The sequence below is a fragment of the Caloenas nicobarica genome, chromosome 14 (assembly GCF_036013445.1).
Source record: "Caloenas nicobarica isolate bCalNic1 chromosome 14, bCalNic1.hap1, whole genome shotgun sequence".
Classification (NCBI taxonomy): Eukaryota; Metazoa; Chordata; class Aves; order Columbiformes; family Columbidae; genus Caloenas; species Caloenas nicobarica.
The window spans coordinates 7,414,063-7,440,374 of record NC_088258.1 but is presented as its reverse complement, the minus strand read 5'-3'; the positions used below and the strand labels follow the sequence as shown (position 1 = coordinate 7,440,374).

At 40.1% G+C, this 26,312-nt stretch overlaps 1 protein-coding gene across 1 annotated transcript in view; it reads right to left on the bottom strand.

The window, feature by feature from the left end:
* BAIAP2L1 (BAR/IMD domain containing adaptor protein 2 like 1) overlaps positions 1-23,527 on the bottom strand; it is a 38,964-nt gene extending 15,437 nt beyond the window's left edge. The window contains exons 1-3 of the mRNA XM_065644889.1: positions 23,316-23,527; positions 14,103-14,178; positions 10,474-10,560 (exon numbers count right to left, since the gene is read on the bottom strand). Of these exons, the coding sequence (XP_065500961.1) occupies positions 10,474-10,560; positions 14,103-14,178; positions 23,316-23,366 (214 nt within the window). The 5' untranslated portion in view covers positions 23,367-23,527. The remainder of the gene's footprint in view (positions 1-10,473; positions 10,561-14,102; positions 14,179-23,315) is intronic.
* Between the last annotated feature and the right edge of the window lie 2,785 nt (positions 23,528-26,312).

The following is a 26,312-nucleotide window of genomic DNA, read 5'->3' as shown; positions in this document are numbered from 1 at the left end:
TGAAAATGTAGTCCTGTTAACAGCATGTGTTGTCCGTTGTTTACATGAGGCTCCCACACAAAATAAACGGCAGCAGTTACTCATTTAACATAGTGTCATGCTTTCAGCTCCCCTTTAACTGTGTCAGCATTTTATATGAAGTTGCTTTAAAAGCATCATTTCTCATCTAAAGGTAGCTCACAATATTTCAAGTAATTATCTGAAACTGATTCAAAGCTCAACTAAGAAGTTTCAATTTCTCCACAGCTCAGTTTTATCACTATTTTTTCAGAAGTTCCATTACTTCTAAATATTTAATCTCTTCAGACATTTTACGATCTCATTGATACACAAGAGGTGAAGTCTTCCGAAGTGCGGAAAGCCCTGGAAGGTGCCCAGCTCTGAGTATCGCGCCTCCGCACCCAGCCCAGCCCCACAGGCGGTACCAGGATTGTTCAGGACACCGCCGCTGATTTGGTGAGCGGCACCGCCGCTGATTTGGTGAGCGGCACCGCTGGTGTGGGGCTGGTGAACCCGGAGCGCTCTGCTCCCCCTTCTCCCGGCTTCACCGCCGACGTTCCTCAAGTGGATCCCTAGTGGAAAAATACCTTCTTGCCCATGCACATGGTTTTCATGTATGTTTGACCAAAGTCAAAGCTTCATCTGCTTGAAATGAAAAATCAAGCAGGGGAAGCAAAAAAGTAAACAAAACCAAACCTCCTACAGCCTCTGTTTTTATCCAGTCAAATAAGTTCTCTCCCGCTACTTTAACAGGAGTCCACAGCTGGTTTAACCTGCAGAGACCACTTTCTAGGTAAAACGTACCTTCTTCTATTGGAAGAAAAGGACCTTTTACCATTTTACTTTTACAGCAAATGCTGTACATCAAGTTCTGTGCTTCCCAAAATATTGGCTTTATTTTGATTTGTACATATTTGTATGTACATATATAGCATATACATACAGATATCTATCTATATCTCACTGCCAGCCTGTTCCCTCTGCACCAGACACAAACAGCATCAGGGGAAAAACAGAAAATGGAGGAGGTGGCCAGGTGCAGGAGGAGGTGGCTAGCAGCACAAGGTGGTGGCCAGCTGCAGGAGGCAGGGGCCAGCTGCAGGAGGGGGTGGCTAGCAGCACAAGGTGGTGGCCAGCTGCAGGAGGAGGTGGCCAGCTGCAGGAGGCGGGGGCCAGCTGCAGGAGGCGGGGGCTAGCAGCACAAGGTGGTGACCAGCTGCAGGAGGAGGTGGCTAGCAGCACAAGGTGGTGGCCAGCTGCAGGAGGCAGGGGCCAGCTGCAGGAGGAGGTGGCCAGCTGCAGGAGGAGGTGGCTAGCAGCACAAGGTGGTGGCCAGCTGCAGGAGGAGGTGGCTAGCAGCACAAGGTGGTGGCCAGCTGCAGGAGGAGGTGGCCAGCTGCAGGAGGAGGTGGCCAGCTGCAGGAGGCAGGGGCCAGCTGCAGGAGGAGGTGGCTAGCAGCACAAGGTGGTGGCCAGCTGCAGGCTGCCTCTGCCGTGTTCTCCTGGTCACCCTCTCTCCCAGCCAGGAGAACAGAGCCACCTGGATAGATTGCACTGGTGGGGACAGCCCAACCGTAGCCACCACCTTCTCAAGGACCTTCTGGTCACAGGCTTATTATGTTGTGGAACTAGCTGGAAAAATGCAGCTACAAGATGATGGCTGGGATTCTACCCAAAATCAATTTCTGTCTCCAAAGGGAAAAAGAAAAAGCCTCACCCCCAATTCTCAGCAGCATAGTTGTATATTATTTAGAAGAACATTTGCCAGAACACATACTCAGCAACACTCTTTAACACTTCACCTGTCATTAGATTACGCATTGCTCGCAGCATGAGGAATATAATCACAGAATCCTGCTATTCAAAAATCCTTTCCCCACTTCATAATTAGACAAACTGAAGGGACAGAGCCCAGTTCATCCGATTCTACTGCGGCAGCCCAGCACCTCTCACTGGTGACAGCATTTTCTTTCATAGTTCAGGATCAAAATTATGCAATAATCTTTTCTTTGTCCTAAAACTTTGTTAATGATCATGTGAAAGAAAATAGTGTAAGACTGCATAGTGAAGTACTTTCCCAATACATAAGATAGAGTTAAAATTATGACTTTTCTTTAAAACTTTGGAATATTTAAGTACTAAAGGATACGGAGAACTTCTCAGCTCTTTATACCTCAGAAAGTCTATGACTGTTTATAAAAAAAGCCATATTCAGTTAAACCCAAGGATCAACTGGCTTTTTAAATATACTTTTCTTAGACTAAAATTAATGCCAATTTCTTTCAGGTTGACACAAGTGATTTTTAAAAGTACTACAAAATTCATACCATGCACTACATGCTATAAAGTGGGCAACGAACTGTTCATAAATCAGCTATTCCCACAAAAGACTTTACAAGAGTGAACACTTCAGAGATTATCGAGACCATTACCATTTCCAGTTACTCTGAGTTTGTTCTTGGTGTGATGCTCCTATTTCACAATTTCAGACAGAACAAAAATATTACCTTACATTGTATTTTAAAGAGGAATGTGACTTTATTACAGTTTTAGCAAAGTTCAGCCTGCTAGTCTGATTCTCCTTTCTCTCCCAAGCTTTTTTGATCTCTTAGTCAAAAGAATTCAGAGATCACAATTTTTTAAACCTGCTATATCATTGAACAGATGTTAATTAACATGAAATATTCATCTTGTTTCAGATGATTGGTAAGCATAGTTACTAGATTTTAATGTTAAAAAAATGAAAGGAAAAGCATATGACACATAAATAATGCATGAAAAGTGGCAAACTTGTTTTTCCACCTGTTATTCCATTACTAATATATATGAAGACTGCTGCAGGCTTTTTTTTTTTTTACCCGAACATATAAACCCACAATATATTAAGGTATGTATGTCAGAGACTGATCTTTCATACGGCCTTAAACGCCTTATATACAACAGTTTTTCATACTTGAGCTGCAATGGTGCTAAACAAGCCACTTGTAACCCTTACATTAGTGAGGTGCAAAGAAAATAGTTTACAATACAACCACAAGCCTGGACTTGTCTGCAAGAACCCTGCTGCTTTCAGCAGATTAGTTAGGAACGATCATACAACAGAGCTAAGCTCCATTTTTCAGCAGGACTGGAACAAACAAATCATGCTGAACAGCAGAAACTGAAGCTCTTTATGGGTTTCCAGTACCAGAAAGGATAAATATGTAAGTTATCATTATAAATGTTACATAAGACTCAATAAAATGCAAGGAATCACTGCAATTTTTACTCCAGCGCTTTAGAACCGCCACCAAGTTTCCCAGTCTTAGCAGCATCCACAAAAAAAAAAAAAAAATCCACACCCAAACTGAGCCAAAAGTTTTGATAAAAGTATTTTTGTCAGAAATCCAAGACAACTGCTTTGGGTTCCTCCCCTCCCCTCCTTAGGAACGTTAATGACATCTACAACTGATACTGGATTTTTTTTTTGTTTAGAAATAATTAAGCAGGAAGAGCTGACTGTACATACAAAATATAGGTAGACCTTTGGTTAAGGGATTTACAAGCTAGTTACACATATAATGTCATTTTCTTTGCGATGTTGTCATTTACTTTCCATTTTCTCTCACTGATAAGACAACTAAATACATTTTCTCTGCACAGGCTCGCAGGTTATTTCTTTGCCAACAGACAGGCACAGGCTCATGAATATCTGAACAGTTAAATTGATTTATAAATCAGTGAATAGATACAGCTTCCAATAGCTCTGCAATAGATGGTCAGGCAAACCATTAGATGTGGAGCTAAGTTGTTCGTATTTAAGAATCTAAGGCAAAAGTTGGTGTTTCTTCCAGCAGGCTTCTATTACAGGTTTACATGTAGAGTACTGAACATCAAAAGCCACAGTATCAGTTCTAGAGAAAAAGGGTTGTCAATATGATCGTTCGGTTTGCTTTAATCTTACAAATTACTCTGAAAAGTAGAAATATGAATAGCAGGAAGTTTCCACTAATGCAGTTACTGTTTTCATCAGTAGAAATGTTCCTAGAAAGGCTGGCTCACCTCCTTCTAGCTTTCTTAGAGCAGACTGGAGGTCTATACAGCACAAACTCGGAATGTTATTATAAAATTAGAAGATACAAAACCTCACTCCTTAAAAAACCCCCAAAGCCACAACACACAACGACTTTGTATTTCCAAGAGAGCTCTCTGTGTACTTTCCTTTTGTAAGATAAGTATGAAGTGGCTTCTTCCAATGCAATTTCATTATAAATACAGTAGCAGAGCATTTTATGAATGCTCCATAGGAAAAGCTGGACCAATGCATCAGAACTTTCCACCAGATGAGGTGCTAAGGGATCCTGTAGTTGCTGGCACACTTCACCTGCCTTTCTCTCCAACACAACCTGTTCCAAAAGCAGAACGTTTTGCTACGGAAGAGACGACACTGATGCAGTAAGTAAGGTGAGAGAAGACGACAGATCTCTTTTCTTTAGCTCACAGGAGCGGGTGATGGGCAGGGTGCAAGGTGTCATCTTTCTAAGACAAGTGAAATAGGATTCCAGCTGAAGAGGTCAATTTATATACTAAAGGAAGCCAACAACTCCATCCCTTGCCCTTTCTTTTTTTTTTCTTTTTTTTTTTTTTGGCTTTCTCAATAGTGAGAGTGACACTTCAGTGCTGTATCACAGAAGTAGCTTTGAAAAGTACCCACTCAAGTGGCAATTTTGCTTGTTAATCAGGAAAGAAACAGACAGTTTTGAATGACAAATACTTGCAAGATAAGTGTTTTAAAAATACGTTATTTTCTTACATTATGGTCTGATTAGAAATTTTTTATCAAGGAAATATGTTCTTTTGAGCAAAATAAGAATTTTCCAGTTCAGTTCCAAAAATTTTTCTATATGTGTTGGCCACAAAGCTCATAGTTTCTCAGGTAGAAAAATCTCTCATTTCTGCAAATAGAAATGAGGAGAGAGCGAAAAGTCCACAGGGTTTCTCTTAGTGGCAAATGTAAAATGAAGTGGTTATCGCTAAAAAAATCAGGTAGAACTCTATACGGTTAACCTCACACTACTAATTACATTAATATTAAATTTACATTATTATCAAATTATTGTTAGTTTGCTTTAGAAAAAGCCTAGAAAACAGTTACCAAAGGATCTCTGTGATCCTGTTAGATGTTACTCAGGAGCTCTAACTTACCAGCTTTCTCACACAGATTCATAAGAAATGCTAACTACTGGATAAATTGCAGGCCTATTCACTAATCATTAGGTTATTTTCTTACTGACCAATGGTTTATAGCCCTTGACTCTCAAACTAATATGCAGTTACCCCAAAAACTCCAGCCAGTGGGGTCACTGCAGAGAAAAGGAAACGTGGGTACAGAGAACCCTGCCCCCGGTTATCCATAGCACGGTATCACTGTCATTACTATATTATTATGTGGATTACTAGATCACTTCGCAACTGAAATTTTGTATTTGACAAAGCTTGTCAGAACTGAGGTGACCTTTAAAATTACACAGCTTGGTGAGCAAACCTGTATTTCATGAATATATTTAAATATTGTCTTTTAGACCCAAAGAACAGTCCTTTCTTTTGCACATGAAGAGAACACCAAGTTCAGAGCTCACCCTCTCTCAAGCAATAATTCCACTTACTATCCGCACCATTAGAAGCTTTTTATTTCCCTCCCCACCTCTCCCTGTCTTGTGACTGCCACAAGACAGAACAACCTTTTCGTCCAATATTTGCTTCTCTAGATTACCTGTAGAGGTATTGAACCAGAAAACTTTTCCTGAAAAGCACACAACTTTTTCCAAATTCTTACGTTTCAGACTGTAGATGAATGTACGCTTTTGCAGACCTGTTCCCAGATCAGTTTTAACAGAATGAGACTATTAAAAAATAAGCCTATAACACAGGGTAATCTTTAAGAAAATTACCAGTCATGGTCAGATTAGGGAAGAAATTTTGTCTCCTGATTTTCCTATTAACATGCTGAATTTCTGCAATTTAGTTCCATTGGTCAAGACCATGCAATGTAATATTTTTCTTAACAGTTTGGCTTTTTATAGTTTGATAAGCAGTGCATAATTTACACTTATGAGGTCTTGAGCAATAACCTATAGGTACAGACCCATAATATAATTGTGGGCGACTGCTATAGATACTGTTGCTACACAGCAAACAAACTGGGACTTTACACGCCCAGTATCATAAATGAGTTGCAGCTACAATTACTGGCAGGTGCTAGAGAGGATAGTTGGGAAGACAGAAGTAATATTCAATGAGTGAGCAGGAAATAACTTCCTAATTCCTTGAAGAAGTGAAGACTATGAAGACAGCCTATGTTACAAGAAGAGAGAGTTTATTGAAACTTTAAGCACTAGAAATCAATAAGACAAAGCCTCATAAACCTGTATTTTGGGCAAGAGAAAAAAAATTAGCAACACATCACAAAAGTTACTATTTTAGCACTGAGTGGCTTAGTATCTATGTGAAATTATTCTTAGTGCATTATTGAAACCCAAAATTTTATTGTGCTGATGTGGTGTGGTATGCTAGAATTTGAATAGTATGAAATCTTAACATTTTAAAATGTGCAGTTTCATGTCTCCTATCTTTTCTTCCTAGTGGTATTTCCAAAAGGTGCTTAGGAAGAAAAAGATGCAAATTTCATATTGCAGAATAACTTGAACTACATAAATTGAGGTTATGTTCCTAAAAGCTCATAGCCAAGTCTGAGGGACTACAAGCTTAGAAATTTAGGGAAATAAAAAATTAGAAAGAATGTTCACCTAAATCAACTTATACTACATTCATAATATAATCCTTATGAATAAGGGATATTCTGCTTCCTCAACTTACTCATATTCAGTTATTCTGCACTAAAATAAAGCAGAGAGCTTCAACCAGACTTGAAAGATACAGATACTTAGTATAAAAGCTCTGAATCAGCTAGAATATCAGATTTCCATTTAATTCTCGTTTCCCTCTTCTGCTCCTATCTCATTCAACAGAAGAAAGCACTTCCTGGCATTTTTATTTTATTTTTTTGCCCCACTTCCTCTCTGCTCTCTATGCATTTTACCCTCTGCTTCAAAAATTTTCTTCCCTATTTCTTTTCCATTTCTGTTTCTACCCTGCCATGGGCTTGGTATCCACTTCACTGTCTCATTACAGGAAGACCATGTTCTGCATTTCCTTATGAAAAGGAAAGCCTGACTGTGTTTTTGATACAAATCTTTACGTCACACTTGGCAGTAAATATGCTCTAGGTCACCCAGCAGGTTTGGGTTTGAACTATAAAATGACTCAGTGCAATATTCCTGTAAAGATTCTCCATAAATTCTCAATAATATTGTGTTTTAGCCATCCGAGCCTTCTAGTCTGTTCGTAATTAAGTGTAAGTTGTTAATGCAACACAACTGAATTTAGAATAATACATTGTTTTTCATATGCCACTACTAGAGGTGAAGTTGCTACAGGAAAGACCTGAAACCTTCATTCCTGCCTCATTCTCCTGTTCATTATTCAGAAAACTCATTTTAATATGAACCGTATCTGCAAAAGTTATAGTTTGATATGCTAACTATCAGAGAAGGGGAAAAAGGGGGGAATCTTGTTCTAACGCCTTCTTTTACAGCCAAAAAGTATGTGCTGGCTGATGGGTGAAACACAAAGCAAAAGGAGGAGGCGTGTACTTTTAAGATGAGTCAAAGATAATTAATTGGCAGATATGCTTTCCCTTCATTTCTGCTGTAGATGATAGGAGGTTAGAAAAAAACCCAACAGCACAGCACCATGGATTTCTGACTGCTATGAAGTCTTGCCATCCATAAGCCAATTGTCCTGACTGTGGTTAAATTCGTAAGCCATGGAGGGCTTAGTTTAAATATTTACTTTGGATGTTTCAATTTTTTATTACTCAGAGGAAAAAAATTTACATTTTCTGTTTTTCCAAAGACCTTAACGGTGGAAATCCAGACCACAGTACCTCAAGTCGTGCTCAGGTGTTAAAGCATTCCAAACCACTTTAGAACTTTGCCATTGTTCGTTTATCTAGTTCATTGTGAAAAGCCAGGATAACGTCTTTAATGTTAAAAACATAATGATCTCCTGCTGACATCTGTGGGAATGTTGCTATTGATTCAAGTTAATACAGGATACAGGAAGAGGCCTTATAACATAATTTGAAACAAGGGAAAGGTAAAAAGCTACAGAAATATTCTAAGCAGACTTGGATACACATAACACACACACACGCACGTAAAATTATAGAAATTGCTCCTCTGCTTCTTTGCCAGTCACCTCTCGACTGTTGCTGTTATAAAACAAGCCAGTGTGTCAACTCACTCGACGCTCAAGAGAACATTCCAGAAAAGCGGTTCACAGGCATATCACAAAACTGAACGGATGACTGCTGACCTCTGTTCTGGCAAAAATCAGAGCCGTACGATGCCTGACAGCGCCGGGTTTTTCTGGTAAATCTGAAGGAGCTCCCAGAAGGGGCAGTTCACAGTGGGCTGGGCCGGCGGTACCTGCCCCGGGTAACCGAGTCCACAGAGGAGCAAATCCCAGCACAGTTTGATCTGGTCTTTACACAGCCAATTCTGTTCAGCACACATCTTCATACTTTGAAAATACTGGAAGGTGTAGTAAATTATTTTTTTCTTTCCAAGCAAAGATACTTTTCAAGACATCTGGGGTATATCGTATTTCTTTGCTAAGTAGTTCAGTATCGTAGTGCAGCTTCGGAACTACTCAGACTTTTTCAAGAAAATGCAAATGATCTGTCACAGAGTCCTAACCACATTATCCTGCCTTTTCCCATGTTCATTGCCTTCTCTTATCTCTAAATTAGGTATTCTGTTGGTGAGTACGCTGGGAGAAATCCAGAGTTGCTGTTTTCCTTAAGAAAATATTTTTCTGCTGTAACAGTTTAAGTAGAAGATGAACAGAAGCAGTGTTAGAGGCCTGACCCTGAAGAAAGCCATGTTTTCTCAATACAATATCAAGAAAAAGGTTTATAATTGCAGGGAAGAATTAATAGTTACACAAAAATATATTTTCAATCATAATTCTGTATTGTCCCCAATAATAGAGAAAAGCAGTTATTTTCGGAATTTAGCTCGAGACTACCCAGTGATATTTTCAAACGAGCAGATAATATCCCACAGTCATACGAAGTTCAATAAATAGATTATTTCCATGCACTTGACCAACTGCTTGATTGCAAAAATTGTAATTGTGCATTCGTGGATATTTTTATAAGACTCTGCACAGTTATTACTTTTAACTTGCTCATACTTTTGTTCTATAGCTTGAAACCAGCAACTCTGCTTCCTGTAAACAACTTGCAAAGCAAACACAGCAAGCGGCGGCGTTCGGGCTGTTTGCTTTGGACTGTTTGCTGTTCTGCCGCTCCCAACCTTCAACACAGAATGTGAACACTCACCCCGAGGTGCTCTCAGAACAAATCATACCCGTGTATGCAGGTGCATAGAAACCAGTGGTCTTTCCCCTCAATTCTGCTTCAGCAGAATCATTAAAAAAGCATTTACTAAAAACAACCTTTTTAATCAGCTGAATTAATGTACTATTGTGAGCCACCGGAGCAGATGCATGTTACATCATAGAAAGAATCTTCCATTGCCCATAAGCAAAAGTTCAGAGACAAGACACTTTATCAAGTTATTTTTGTCAAAAAGCAAATGAAAGCTTTAAAGAAATGTTTCCTCTTTGCAGTACAGTTTCTACTTCTTCATTTTGTAGTGATGTTAGAAACTTTTGTCAGAAATATTACAAATACTTTGATGACACCTTCATTTTTGTAGACTGGGCATTATCATTTCAACGTTAGCCAAAGGAGAACAAATTAAAGTGCTGACGACAATCTTTTAAAAATTCAGTAGTTATTTTCAGGAAAGTACAGAACTTAATTTTACATTAATGTAAACATTCTACATCTTTGATTCTACATTTTCTCTTTCAAAAGCTCAACTAGAAAAGCAATATAATGCACAGAACTTTTAGTGATATATTTGATCAAAACAAGTGAAGTAGAACTAAACTCTTCACAAAGGAACTCACCCAGAACATCATTCTAGTTTAGAACTGCTGTCACACACTAGGACTCCTCACACGAATATTCTCTTACAGAAATCATTCAACATTCATCTCTCTACTAAAAATCACGCTACACATTTTTCCATATTTATTTATTATGTGAAGTTAAAAAATACCCAATTTTGAATGCATAGGCAGAAATATATCCACAAAAGTTTAAAAAAAGGTGATTTAGTCAAAACGTTACATCTTGAGAAATAATATGCCTTAAAGGTATCTAATCCCTTCCATCTCTGTGTTATTTAAGAGTAAACCACTTTTTCCAATCCTTCTCCACATTAGTTTTGTGAACTGCCAGCAGGAAAATAAATGAAGTTTATATTTTGAAGTAATTTTGAAAAATAAGATTTCACTTACCTAATTCTTTAGAAACTGGAGAATCAGCTGATATATCCCCAATCTTTGCAAGGCTATCATAATATGCTCTTCCAGCCACTAGCATAGCTGAGGGGGGAGAGAAAAAAAAAAGTTGTTTAAAAAAAAAAATCCAAGTATTTTCCATTTCCATTAATCTATATCCTATGAAATCTGGTTATCCAGAGCACATAGTAAGAGAGGGGTATATGGCAATAAGAAAATCATGCTACCAGAGAAAGTTACTCAAGTCCCTGTGCTACCTGTTAATTTGTGAAACCAGGTGACAAAGGCAGAACACCAGAATATACCAATGAATTGTCAGCCTGTTATTTAATTCCAACTCTCAAGCATATCCAGGAGCGATCAGCATCCAGCAGGCAGGTTTAGCCATGAGCCATTGGACAGGACATAACAAAACTCCTCGGTACAGAGAAAACTGCTGGAAAAAAGCAAAATGCAACCCCAAACTCACTGGCAACACCAAGGTCTCTGCCCTGCACTGACCGGCCAGAGCCCTGAGCTGAAACTGCTCCTGCCATGAGACACAGAGTCCTTCAACAGCACATCAGCGTTTACTGTTTAAGTTAGATGAAGGAGTAACTCGCTTCAAAAAAAGCGATGATGAAATACAGTGCGCCACGTGCGATATATTTAAAAGAAAAGTGAAATGTGAAAGGTTTGATACATCAGATACAGCCACACCTAAAAACTACTGTTATGGATAACACTGCACAGTCATATACTGCAATGACAAATACGATTTCTTGTCAAAACAATAATTTTCTATCAAAAGATCCTACATATAAACAGCAACTTTTCCACTTTAAGGAGCTTTAATGCTAAAACTTCAAACATTAATTCTCTGAAAGACAATGCTGAGGCTATGGAGATAACCCATTCGGCATTATTTTCTAAATTTTCAACATACCATCAGTGTTCCTGTAATTATAAATTACATTGTTCAGCAACTTAGCGAGCTTAAATGGTGGAAGATCTCTGGTTTCTGAGACAGACATGGAAAATTACCATCGATATATACAATTTGTGCACAGAGTTATTTTGACGCTCCAGGAAAGTGCCTACTTCTGTCTTTGTCACGGAACTCGGAGCGGCAGAGAAATCTGTATTCCAAGTACTTTAAGCAGTAAAAGCCTCAGGCAACAGGTGCAGATACAGTTTAAGAACAAACCTGAAGGTTTAACATTCCCAACCAACCAGACAGACCCCGTTAACACTTGGCTGCTCATCTATTTTTTCCTCCCATGACAGTTCTCCCCTTTTTATTAATAATTCGGTTCCAGTTTTACAGGAACCAACAAGCTCTTAATATATATCACTGAGATTTCAGTTATTCTCAGTTAATCATTTCCTGGTTATAGCTGATTTAAACAGCAAAGCCAGTTTTGCTGGAACGAACACGAAAACATCAAGATTCAAATAGCAGGGAGGCCGGAGTGAGACACAGGTTCTGTGTGTTGTTTAACAGATGCACACAATGGTCGCGTCGCATCTTCACAGCACCTAGGACTGATCTGCACACCACAAAGAAAAGAAATAGCCAGGCCACACTGGGAAGGTTTCATTGTAAAAGGCACTGAAAAACACTTATTGAAGTATGTTTTCATAATTTTTTTTGTAGTCGTACATTTTCAACCTAAAGTGGAAGCCAGGCAGACTCTCTGTTGCCTTGAGAATACTTTTTTCTCGGGGCAGATGGCAATTACCAATTACAGTATTTTATGGTTTTTACTAGCAAAGGTGACATCTTCGGTTACGTAACAGTGTGTTCACTGAGAAGCCTGAAACTTTTCCAAATGAAACAAAGATTCTTTTGGAGGCTCTGTTGCATTAGACAAGATTAATTTCTGTCTAAACTGGGTCTCTTAGGTGCTCTATATTCAAACACAAGAACTACACTGGTGCTGCTCACAGAGCAGTATGCCACCTGTACGTGAAAATTTTATGCCATTCCAACTCTTCCTATCTAATGTTTTCTCAGTGTAGCCCCAAGTCAATCTTTTATCATAATACAGGCATTAAAAAGAAGGAAAAAAAAAAAGTGCAATTTCTCCTCTGCTAATCAAGAACTCCACTTACCTAGTCTCTTCACCAGCACTTGGGCTAGTAAACTACTTCTGCAGAAAAGGAGTTTTGACCTTTTATCCTCAAAATGTAGAAAAAAGACATTATAAACCTATCAGAAGTTCTTGTAGGTTTTGTTCTTTATCAGCCTACTCTGACTTGTTTGGAAAGCTGCAAAGTATTTGTTTAGCAACAGAGTATTTACTCCTTGTGGCAGATCTATTTATACCACTCAGGACTTATGGAGGAAAGATTAAGAATTTATGAGGGCTCAAAGATGACTTTAATGTAATTTCTCAACAGCTGTTGCAACACTGTAAACATTTATTCACTTGAAATTAAGCATTCATGCTAGATATTCCGGTCTTAAAAGACCTATCAGCCTCTCTAGTGTCGCTGTGCAGTTATGTTGTGAATTAACTGATGACAAACGGAATTAGAGGAGAAGAGGCACAACATAACATATAAACAGTAAAGTGTATGAAAAGTAGAATTCTCAGAAACTGGTATAAAAATTTTTCAGCCAAATAGGAAAACACTTGTTATTACTTCCGGTGCTACCTATAATCCCTAAGGTTAAGTATTAGGTAACCACAGTGTAATTCCTCAGGTTAGGCATTACTGCAAATAAGCCTGCATTTCCCTCTTTTCATCTCCAGCAGGCTTTGGTTTTATTTTTTTCTCAAACCTGGTGTAAAATTTGCATTAAGAGAGATTTCAGTGTCTATTTGGCTATGCACTGCTCCTGCAGTATCACATTTCCCCGAGTACTACAGTACATGTAAGGCAAAGATATGCTGCAGACTTGAATGAGGCAAAACGAGCGAGATTTTACGTTGCTTTAATATGGTATCAAAGCAGCTCAACAGGTCTGCATGGGTGAAATGGAGCAAGCTCCAACAGGCCCCACAATGGAAGCTTTGGGAATTCAGAGCCCAGTCTTGGAAACCCGTTCTTCAATAGTAACTGTGAAGTCAATAACGGAAGTGAACAACCACGTTATAAAAAGTTTGAGAGACTCGGACCTTAGATTCAGATTTATTCATTCCGATTTTGACTCCATTAAAAGGATACCAGTGGGTTTAGTATGGATAAGAAAAAGAATTAACGCTGTCCCACAACTCTTCCTCACTCAAGTTGTTCTGTTCACAGGATTACTTGGGTAGTGATGTGTACAGGTGAGCAGGAACAGGTCTAAGAATGTGAAATATCTTTGGAAGGTATTTCCAGGGAAAAAAAAGAGCACATTTAATTTACATAACTTTGTATTTTTCCATTTATATTATTATTCTAATATGTGTTATTTACACTTCCTGTTCAGTTTATTTTGCAGTGGCTCTGTGTTTGGGACACAACTTCTGCAGGACACTAAAAAAAAAGTGAGAGAAGGTAGGTATGGTTGGGTGTTTGCGCCTTTTTTTGTTTGTTTGTTTTTTTCCCCTTAATTAAACATATCCAAAGTTCAACTTGAAAATTAAGCTTATACTCAACCAACATCCAGTATGTATATTTAGATGAAAATTAAACATTCTAATGTTAGCACTTACCATTAACAGCTTTTTCATAATTCTTCCCCAGATTTATTAAGTTCCTCAGTCCTGGATTGAACTGTTCCATAACATTCTAGTGAACAGAAAACAAAATTTGTGTTATGACCAAGGCAATTCCACAGTGGGTGAAAACATCTACCTCAGTGTCACTTAAGTCTAGTTTTATGTTTCGTATGCACAGCATATATCTGAAAAGTCTGTGGATGGATGAAAAATACAGACTTCGGAGGAAGAGAAGAGCAAAGGATGGAAGGGAGAAGAAACGGAGCATTTCAGATCAACAAACAGGAAAAAAAAAGGTAAATTATTTCAATAGGGGTCAAAAGGAATCTGGCTGTTTATAATACAAAAGGATGTCCAGTATGTGATCAAAGTTTGCACAGATCCTTCTGTTACAGTAGGTGATGGTGAAATAAGAACGAGACAAAAACCTTTATCCACCAATTGTTTTATAAAGTCAGACAATAACAAGAACTTTCTGACAATGGATCAAGATTTGAGTTCTTTCCCCCCACCCCACACTGAAAAAAAATAATAATGCTGGGAAAAGGAAAAAAAGAAAATAAATTCACCACATATCTGAATAGGGGAAGGCTAAGCACTTTATTCACCTTTTCTAAGTTTCAGAGAACATTTAGGGAAATTAGTTGGGTATTTTTGTTGTTTATTTGTTTTTAGTTTTGAAATACTGCATTTTATTGTGTGAAGCTGTAGTTCTTTTAGAAAGAAAGTGAAAATTATGACCTTATTTAAAGAGAAGGAGAAAAAAAAAAATCCACTGTGGCTGCTTTGGCTGTTAAATACAATTATTGGCTGAAACAACCAGAATCTGAAATCCAGCAGCTCCAAGCATGACTACTCTCATTCCCGGCAAATTCTGTGAACTGATGAAGTGGTAGGAATTGTGACTGGTAGTTTCATAGTGCAAGAAAATAGTTACACCATTATATAGAAAAGTTTCAAGTCTGTAAAAAGTAGAAAATAAGTTAAGCCATGAAGTATGAATCCAAATTTGAATTTGTTTGAAGTTGGGGGGTGAAGAAGAGAGAAGTTTTGTCCACTCCAAAAAGGAAAATCACCTGAGATGCCCCTGCTCACAGGAGAGCTTCGGTTTCCCTCTTTCTGCTCAAAGACAATAACTCTCCTCAAATCAATATTCCAAAGTTACTTTTATCTTGTTATGAGCACTGAAAAGGAAAAACGCTGACATGCTGATATAAATGCAGTAGTTACTCCCTTTAAGATGTCTCGAACACATGTAGCATAAATAGTGGTAGTCCAAAATACTGGACATTGCAATTAACTTTTAAACAATGCTACATAAGTTGGAAAGAGAGCTCCCTGAGCTGCCCTTATTTGCTGATTTCTTGGTTTCTTCAGGTAGAATTGCTGTCTGAATTAAGGACACAGCACATTTGTTTAACAAAACCCCCTTTGTACGTATGTAAATAACCAACTCTGAACAAGTATTCTAGAATTTGCCGTATATCATTTTTGCCGTCATTTAATAGTTAAGTAACCACAATGTTCTAATCCTTTCTTCTGTCTCTTCCAGAAATTATACCATTTCAGATAACACCAGCTGCTAAGTCTCAGGAACAATTTTATAAATTTATTTTTGAAAGAAAATACTCATTAATACAAGCCCTATCTTTCCTTAAAAGTTTTTGCAGATTCTAGACCTTCTTTTCCCAGAGTCTTCCTAACAAAACCATAGCTGTGACATTACCCTGTAAAATTTTATAGTCATGAAAGGAAGATCATGAGATACCTGAAGACACCATTCTGTTATTCTTACTATTTTTATGACAATATTTTTATGGCACAGCTGACATCTTTCTAGATACTGTTCACATGGCAGAACTTTCAAGTTGAAGGAATTCAAAACAGACACTTTCTGTTTACAAGAAATACAAGACACGGGACAAGTGAAATAGTGTCAAGCTTTTGTCTGTTATACTGCTAACAGAATGAAAATATTTATATTTAGTATATACATGGACCCAGAAAGAACAGAACTACCATCAAATTTGTCTTATTTTCAGGCAAGGTCATTCAGACTGAACTTTATTATTATTTTTCAAATACAGTGCTATACCTGAATTCCAGTCAATTTAAAAAGTGAAGAAAAGAATTAACTCCAGATTTCACCAATTTTAACAGTCATATTGAGTAAAAAATATAGATATTAAATATATATATAACACTATTAGGTTCTGATACAGGTATAGCATGTACAACATCAAAACCAGACAGCAAACAACAATACCTAGCCCCACCGTCTCCATTTGTACAAATTAAATGCAACTGGAATTGTTTTCTGGTCCATACCACTAAACTCTTACCCACCCAAACACGATCACTGCAAGCAAATTACTTATTGTCCCCGGGCCCTTGATTTGTGTTAACTCACAAACCACATCCAGAAATCATTTGGGAAAGTATGTTTCACATTGAGCCAACAATGCCAAGGGCTATTCTGACAACTTCACGGGATGGATTTTCCGGCTCTAGTGCCTGGGAACATCCCTCCTCTGCCCCAGCTCCTTAATCGCTGCTGTGGAGCTGAGGCCGTGCGACTGTGAGGCTCCTGTTCCAAGCCTTAAGTTGTCTCTTCCTATATCAACTTCTTGCCATTTCTTCCCAGCAGTACTAAAGATGATGTCTGTTGGCATATATGGAATCAGCAAATCATAATGAAAAAAAAAAAAAAGGGTGAATTACGGGATTGTGCTGGGATATAGAGTCCTGTATGCCAAGGATACGAGGGAGAGGAAAGGTGTACGTGATGTAGAAATCATGCATATGCATGGCTGGCAAGAATCCCAATGCCACCTTGAATTGTCACCTTATGCCGAAAATAATTTTCTTGAAAGACAGATCCTGTCCCTGCTCACCCTGCTCCTCACAACAAGAACTTGTAGGGTAAAACCCTTACTGCTGCTTATCCCAAAATTCTAATGGTAACATGATAACTATTGGTCTTGAAATATTGATTTTTTTTTTTTAATGATTCAGGGGCTAAGATTCCAGTTCTTGTGACATCTTCTAATCCAGATTTCAAACAGAGAACAGTGATTGCACCTGTGTGAGTCGTTTTCATTGAGGAGGAAATGAACAAAAGCCAGCAACAACGCCCTGGGCAGCTCCCCGCTCCGCAGCCAGACCCCACAGCTCTTCCCGCTCAGCAGGTGACCTGATGTGCATCAGGTATTCACGCACAGCACATACAGACCACGCTGCGGAAACACAACAGGTCTGCTGAAACAGACAGCGCCGTGGAAGAGCTCCAGTACATCACATCTGCTCCGTGTGTGTGTAAAACCGCTGGGAAAGATGAAGAAACAATTTATAGCTCGGTGCCTTCAGCAGCTGGAAGGCATACAACTAAGGGATCTTTTCTCCATCAGACCACGCTGTCTCTGGAAGGTTTTCAGTCTTCACGCTGCCACAGTGGTTGATTGTTAGCAGAAGTGTCTGCACCCGCCTCTAGACGTGAACGCCCGAGAAGCAGCAAAAACCTTCGCAATGGAAATTCCCCTTTGGAACTGGCTGGTTTAAGCCAGGGTACGGTGAGCTGATCCTCCCAGCGCTGTGCGGGCTCATCTGCTTTCCTACTATGAGGTTCTGTTTGATAGAAAGACTTTGCTTTTCCCTCTCCCCCCCCGAACAAGATGATCTAATGAAATAATCCTTAGATTATTTTCCTCTCTTCAACACTAGCAAGAAGCATAGTATGTATTTTTAAATTTCTACTGAAGACTAGATTCTCAAAGCAAACAAAAACCTGGCTGTCCTTCTAGTGCTCTTTTTATACAGTTAACCACTGTTGCTGTCTTTGAAGCACTGTCCAGGAAGAAAAATCTAGAGAACATTTTGAAAAAGGGGAACTGTCACTGGTAACTCCCTCTTCGGGATCAGGTATACCTTCAATATTGCCAAGACATTTCAGATCCGTTAAAATGATCGGAATATTCTTTTCAACTTCAGAAGTTACAGGGGAAAGAAAGCCACTGAGAAGTCTATTTTTAGAACTATTTATTTTCAGATGATGTCTCACAGTTTTATAGTTTCCCTTATTTGCAGTCTAAAGGAAAGATCACGAAAATGAGTGGGACTGAACACCAGCGCAAAACTGCAAGTAATCTCTTAAAGTCGGACCTGAAAACTTCTAAAAAAAAGGCAGAGACACAAGAACAAAGAATTTCTGATCAAGAGAACCACTAATTTAAAATTGTCAAAAGTCTCAGAAATATATCACAATCTAGTTATCTGCCATGCTGTACAGTCATGGGAATAAAACTCTTGTTTTAATCCCAATAGACATGACAAAGTAAGAAAAACACTGGGAGATATGCAGTAGTTCACAACACGTCATTTGCCTGTACAGTGAGGAACACAAACTCAGCGCCCTAATTGTCAATCTGGTGTAGTGTGACACTACCTCTCATGAACAGAATAATTAACTAGAAAAGAAGAGGAGGCACATGATCAGATCCTACAGCTTTCTATTATTTAGGATGAATGGAAATAAAGCGAAACACTTTCCAAATAGGCAACTGGAAACATCTTTTTATGCAGACAATTTTAGAGTTGGCAAAAGTGACATTCCAAGAAAATGCATAAGAAAAACCTATTTTGGTCATTCGAGTCATTAAATCCTCATGTAATCTGGTGTGAAAGTTGCTATGTGCCTTTCCGCACATAAACCCGACGGGAGTTGCCCAGCCTGGCAGTGAGGAGCAGACTGCAGAGGAACAAGCCGTGTATTTCCACTCGGGTATAGGTCTTATACTTTCCGCAGTTCCTGATAGTCACATAAACAACGTTAATCTTCAAAACAAATGACAGCCATTGTAAAAGTGCCTTCCTGTAAATGCTCAGCTTTGCTTTTTACTTAAAGACACACCTCACAGAACAATAGCTCAGCAGGTATGAATACAACTGAACAATGCATAGACTCCCTGTAGTTTCAAGTTTACATCCTGCAGGCACTTTTGAAAGAGCAGGTAACAACGTATTTGGGTAGAAATCTGAAATTATAAAACTAGCACAGAAAAGCAGATCTTGATGTCTAACATTAACTCATATTACCATCACTATAGCTATTCATAGCTAACCTTTCTCTAGTGCTAATAATTTAGTTTAAATTGTTATTCCTTAATTTGGAAGACAGCAAAACTAAGTTTTTGGGGAAAGTCTTTAGTGTTGCTACACTGTATCTGAGAACCCACTTGAGAGGACTTTGTGCATTATTGCATTTCATATCCTTTAGCTTTTGAAATCCACAATGCAGTTTTCAGAAGGGCATGATTAAGCCCTCAGGACATCTCACATTAAGCTATCTCAGTTTTAAGTTATTTTTTTCCATTCTGTTAAACCTGTTCTAAAACAACATAAAGCTAAATCAGGACGCCAGTGTTCATTCAAAAAGACTAATTCTTATGACTAATGATTATTCAGCTTGATGGAACGTTTCTTCTTTAAGAGAAATATTAATACATCATCTATCAGTGTGTTTCAAATACAAAGTTTTTCAGGTTATGAACACATGACTCAGGAGAGACTCTCAGCAGCCATAACTCTAAATAAGGTCAAAATACATAATTTGCACCAAGATAGAACTGGACTTTATACACACGCAAACTCTCTCAAAAACTCCTCTTTCCCTGCATGAGGGGAATTTTATATTTCAGTGATGCAAAACAATAGCCTTACTGCAGCATGTGCTAGGACTAGAGGTGCATTTTAATTTTGGTAAACAAGTCCGGTAGTTTAACCTAATTGCAAGTCTTTTTAAAACATGGAAACATGGTAGTTAGGGCTTTAAACTGAATTTATCAAATATATTTCCATGATAAAACAACGTAGCCTAGCAAAATAATTTCACGTGCCCCTGTAGAGAGTGCATGCCCCTCAGGAGAACACAGTGCTCCACTGAACACAGTTTTGTGGGTTTAGTTTGTTTGGTTTGGTTTTGTGGGATTTTGTTTGTTTGTTTTTAAAATAGTCTAATCATACTCTTCAGTTGATTATCAAAATTTCTGTGTAAGATTTACTTGAATGCAGAGAAACACATCTTTAAAATCCAAGACTACCAACACCGATGAATTACAGCTATCACGCTATTATGAAGAGCTCTGGAAACCTCAAACCACAGGAGCGATTTGCGAGCCGCCTGCCCAGCCCGAGACCACACGGACAGAAGGACAGGTCTGTAACGCAGCACTTCCCTGCTTTGTCCCCTTTCCCTTGGACCATCCGGATGCCAAACGGTTTTCCCCTATATACAGCAGATAAAATGAATCTGTACGAGCTGTACACCAAGATGTAACAACGTCCCTGGCTGACACGGTGTGTGTGTGAGGGGGTCGCGGTGTCCCCTCGCAGGCAGCGTGCCACATCGCTGCGGGACGTCCCGGGCAGGGCAGCGTCACACCAGTGAACCCTCAGCAGGGCCCTGGCAAAGGGAGGCTCTGACCTCTTTAGTCATCGGCTCACACACCCTTGGGATTCATTTTGCACGTGCCATTCCGATCACGCATGGAAGTGACTCTTCAGGTATTACATAAAGAGTAAATGTCAGCCTTGATTTTTGTGTTTGCACACATGCACATTATTTGTGGATTATGTTGTTTATTTAGTCAGGTTAGCTAAAAAACGTTGAGGTATTGACTTTCCAATGTTGTTGCCAACAAAAAGGGTGAATAACATAAAAATATGAGGGCATTACGTAGCAACCCGATGACTTCTGTAAGTATATTTTGAAGCTTTGGATAACACAGGTTACTATGTATTTAATAAATCCAATGGATTAGCACTGTAAGAAAGAAAAGCAATGGAAAACAGACTAGCAAGATATTCAATTCCATTTTCTATTATTTTTTTCCAGGTCACTCAAAAATTGATTTTTTTTTTGAGAAGTCAAAAACCTGTGTTTAGTCCTGAAGCACACAGATGCCATCACTACACTATACTGAATCGGTTTCCCCAGACCAAGCCTTTCTTCTTATTGGTAAGAGAAACACAAACACTGCTCCTGATTTCATCCATTCCAGCATAGCGTTTCAAGCACTGTATTGCTAGGATGGCACACATCAAGAGCAGAAGTTCCATGAGCATTCTAAAGCAAAGGAGAGCATGGCACAAAGAGGTGTTCATTTGTTTTAGATGAGGGAACCGCGATCACAGTCACAGCAAGTGCTGAATACGCAGCCTAGTGCTCTCTGCCCGTAAGTATTTCCGAGATTTTAACTTCGATATAGAAATAACTGCTTTAAAGTAGCTCCAGAATCCATTCTCTATCTGAAGCAGCCTTTATACCTTATCTGGTTAAAGTTTCCATTTGCAATGAGGGCAGGGCAGGAGGGTTTCCAGGCCTGTGAGTACCAGCTATGTGATGCAACATACCAGACCTCTCAAAATACCCACAGAGAAGACATTTCATCACACTGTCAACATTAACTGTGCATTACTGTGTTTTTGCTGGTTGTTTCAGTCTTAAGTATCCCTTTGAATTAGTTTAAAAAACAAAAAGGTAAACTTTCCCAGGAAATAAGTACTGAGTAACAGGGAAGGTTTTGTTTATTTAGAGGTCTGTCCTTCCTTTTAAGCCTATTTTATATTATTATCCACTAAAACACACAAGATATTTTCTTCCCCCTCCTCTGTAAAACTGTTCTAGCTACATTCTGGAAGTCAATGACAGGGTAGGACGTTCCTTTGTTGGAACAGCCCTGAACAGTCAACTTCCCAGGTTTCTCTTCTGCGAGCCTGTATTTACAGGCTGCTCTTCTGGGAAAAAGGAATTTATGTTTGCTTATGGCCTTGCTGTGAACGTAACTGATACCAAAAAGCACCAGACCGTTTAAGATGACCTGCACTGATTCTGGAGGACAAAATTTATAGTCAGGTCGTCTCGGGTTTTTTTTGTGTAGTTCTACATGAATTTGATATCTAAGTCCAAATAAAGTAAACATCAAATACAACGTCGATATAAATGGACTACTTGAAGGGGTAAAGCTGACTTAAGTGTGTTAGAGAACAACAAAACTAACAGCAAAATACTCCAGAAAATGCTTTTACAGAGCTTTAAATGATAACATGATCAGAAATATGAAAACATTTGATGGTAAACCAGTAAGATTTAGTAAATTGTAAAATAAAACAATCCCCCAGAAAGCCTTCTTTTGGGCTCGAAGCTGCGAATGCATTGCAGCTTTAAATTCATTTGCATGATTAAATGCATTCGCAAATTTAAGTGCTTTCTCTTGTTCAACACACTGTACAGAACCAAGATTAGAGAGACAGCACTACTCAACCAAAAGTACCATTCTTAGGGGAATTTTGCCCAACTAGAATTGGTGTGTTTTGGAAGGGCTGAGTTTATAGAGGAAAAAAAGGTTCAAAACAAGTGGATACTGCCCATATGCAAAACATTTTAAATTCTACAAATAATGAGGCATTTTGGAAAGGTTAAAAGTCTTCTGACCTAAACTGGAGCACCCTCACCGGTCGGTGCTTGTGGGCAGTGCTGGGATGTACCATCACAGACCTGATTACCAGCTCGGGATGCCGCCACGCAACTCAATTCTGTGTTACGCCGTTTTTAGGCTCTGGCCCGTGTGAAGAAACGGTTTAAGCAGAGGACCACAAGCACCAAGACCTCCAAACCACCTTATCATCAAAACACACCGCGGGAATTACGGCTCGCTGGAGAAACGAGCCTGCTAGAGAGGGCGAAACCAGCCGTGAAGCCTGCCTGTCCCGGAGCTGTTGCTCCCAGCTGCCAAGCGGCCCAACCCGTGCGGCCGGGCCGCGGCGGTGCCGCCCGGGGGCCGCGGCGGTGCCGCCCGGGGGCCGCGGCGAAGCCCCGTCGGCTGCGGGCAGAGCCAGCGCTGCGGCCGCGGGGCGGCGAGGGGAGCCGGGCCCCGCTGCTCCACCCGGGCCCGCTCGCGTTATTGACGAGTCTGTGACACGCTGGGATGGGCGAGATCCCTCACAAGGAAGGGAAAGAGAAGGGGAAAAGACAAAAAAAAAAGTTCGGTCTCTGAGGCTGCCCTGAGCTCTCGCACCGGCCCCCGTGTGCGGAGCGGCGGCCAACAGCCCCCGCCGCAGCCGCCGCCGGTGCCGGCCAGCGGGGCAAAGGTGGCCGCCGTCTCCTCGGGCGAGGCGGCTGCGGGCAGCCCCGCCGGCCCGGCCCGTACTCACTTTGTAAGTGCTCTCCGTCAGCTTGTTCACCTCCTCGGGGTCCCGGGACATGGTGCCGGCGGGGAGGCGGCCGGGGGGAAGAGCTTCGTCCTCCGCAGAGTGCCTCGGCCCCAGCCCGGCCCCGCCGCAGCAGCCTCCCCTGCTCCCTCCGCCGCTAAGAAACTGTCAAAAACTTGTGGAACCAGCCGGGGAGCGCCGCCGGGGCGGGGCCTGCGGGGCCGCGGCTCCTGACGCGGCAGGACTGGCTGGGCGGGCGGCACCGCCTCACTCACCCACTGTACTTGAGCCGGCACCGCCCGCGTTGTTCGCGGTGTTTCCTCCTGCCTGCCTCTCCCCCCGCCCCGGGAGCCCCTGCCTCTCCCCCCGCCCCGGGAGCCCCTGCCTCTCCCCTCCGAGGCCCCGGTGGCCGTGGCCCCGCGGAGGCCCCCGGTACCGAAGCGCAGCCTGGGCCGTGTGGAGGCCTCGTCAGGAGGCAGCTCTGCTGTTGGGTGCCCAGCGAAGCCGGAGGTAAACTTTTCCTCCCAGCAGTTGAGGGCTCTGTAAGAATTAATTAATTAGTCTTGTCAGAATTAATTAGCATAGCCCCAGCGGTGCTAGTGAAGGTCCCTTTCTCCCTTCCACATGAGGGGGAGTTTGGGGGTTTCCTCAGGGCCTCTCAGGCAAGGACAGAAATGGCCTTCTGCTGAATCCTGGTCCAGGATGCCACCCAAGCTTCGTGCTACGTGCTTAGGTTTTCTGTTTCTCTTAAATATACACCGATAAAACAGTGCCCGCGGTGATCTTTCCTCCGTGAAATGCCTTACGAGGCCTCCATGGGCAGGGTGATGGGGAAGGAAGACTGGGGTGAGCTATAAATTTTTGTGGACCATAAATCTTCTAGAGATTGTGAGATTAATTTAAAGTATGCTTGTTGGAATATCTTTCTGATAATGTAATACCAGCACTATCTTGAAGGACTTTATGGGAATTTCATAACCTTGGATATTTAAAACTCGGATGCAGTGCTAAGTATTGAGCGCCTGAGGCGTAATCAACATCCTTAAGCATTAGAAATCCTTCTCTTGGTCACAGTCTCTCCCTCTGTTTCCCCCACTTTATTGCAGCCATAAAATCATGGCAGGCACATAACAAAAACTGGACTTGGAACAGAACCCTCAAGGTTGGACTCTGGTGTGGGAGAAGGTTGTTATCAGGTTTCGAGAGCTGTAAAAATGTTTTCATTCAAGCACGTGGAGGTGTTCGTACCTCTAGAACTACAACTTCTGGGAGAAAAGTGGGCACTCAGGACGTTATCTTGGACAGAGCTAAAATACTGGGCAGAGAGGGAGTTCTGTGAGACTTCATACTCCTAGGTAAAGTCTTTGTAGACTTCTGGTATTTATGGTATTCATCACCTTTCCATAATAATCCAATTTATAACATTATCCTGTAGGTATAGTGAATTATTTTGGGCCCAAGTCTACAATTTATGTTACAACTAAGCAGTGTTTGCTCATACAGACAGCCTTCTGGAATGTGTGGTAGCTGCTTGCCTGAGTGTGGGATGAAGAATCCCACTGTTTATTCCCAAGTCCTTTGAAGAGTTTTTTACAACTCCAGAAACAGACTGGGCCTGGGTACTACTGCTTTTGTGTTACCATATGCCAATGCATGAAAACGATGTTCCTCCTTAACAGGCTGGCATTCAAATTTGAGGGAGCAGGTGTCTAAAGGAAGATGTAGAAAAGGATTTTTCCTTTTCCGACTCCTGCTAAAGAAGCTGGGAGTACATTGTATAGCAGGGAGGGTATTATTCCCATTAGGGGCAAAGCATTTGTCTGGTTTCCTCTGAACGTTATTGACCTCTGGAGCTCACCTGGGATTCAGTGTGTTGGTTTCCAACTGGTGTGCTAAGTTCAGTAAATGGCAATGTAAGTATTAATGAAATACACATATCAGAAAGAAACTATATGGATAGGTAATGTAGGCAGAATTGTCTAAAAATGGTACAATACTTAACATATTTTGGAGATGCTCGACATTTCAAAATCTATGTTTCTAAAGGTCTCTTTACTTTGTAAGCAGATGTAAATGTTTTAAAGGTCTGCTGAACTTCATGTTCTCTTGCATTCTTCTTGACCTTTGGTATTAGTTTTCGCACTCTTCAGGTATATACAATTTTTAGAGTTTTCATGTAATATTTTAAAAATTTTTAGTGCTGTAGACTATTTTAAAAAAGGAAAATAAAGTTTGAGATTGATAATACAGTTGGGAAGTAGTGGAGGAAAAAAAACAAACCAAGAAAGAGCAGTTTTTAAAGAATACCTGAGTGGGAAATGAAGCTAGCAGGAAGAATCCTTAATTTGCATTAAAATAAAAATGACCACAAATAATTGAGACAACATAAGATAAAATATTAACAGATGGAGAATAGTTGGACTGACCTCTCTTATAAAGTAAAAGAATTAAAAATGCTTTCTTCAAATTTGTGGAATGAGTAGTATAAGTAATACTTACAGAACCATTACGAGATTAGGTTGAGTTTATTGAGGAAAAAAACCAACCTATTTTATTGTTGAAATTAGATGCTAGTATAAAAACAATAGCATGGAAAATAATTTTTATATCTTCATGTTTTCCTTTGCCACTATAATTTTGTATTGTTTTTCCCAAATCTTGAGAATATTGCAAGTGCATACAGCAGTCGGAACCATGTTCTGCTTTTCTTTCTGTTGTGTTAGAAATATTTTATGTATCAATCATAATGATTGGTAGTATTGCTCTGTTCTAGTTCAGTATTGTGTTTTACTCAGTGACAGAAAAGCTTGAAACTTGACAGGCAAATCCAGTTCTTAATGTACAAGTATCCAGATACTTGCTATAAATCATAAACTTTCAAATTCACTCAGAAAAAAAGTCTGCTTGAGCTTGTAATACAAATATCTTGTTCTCTTAGCAGGAATTTTTGATCTTGCATTGTGTTAAGATTAGTGTTGCGTTACTGACTTAGCTGGAACT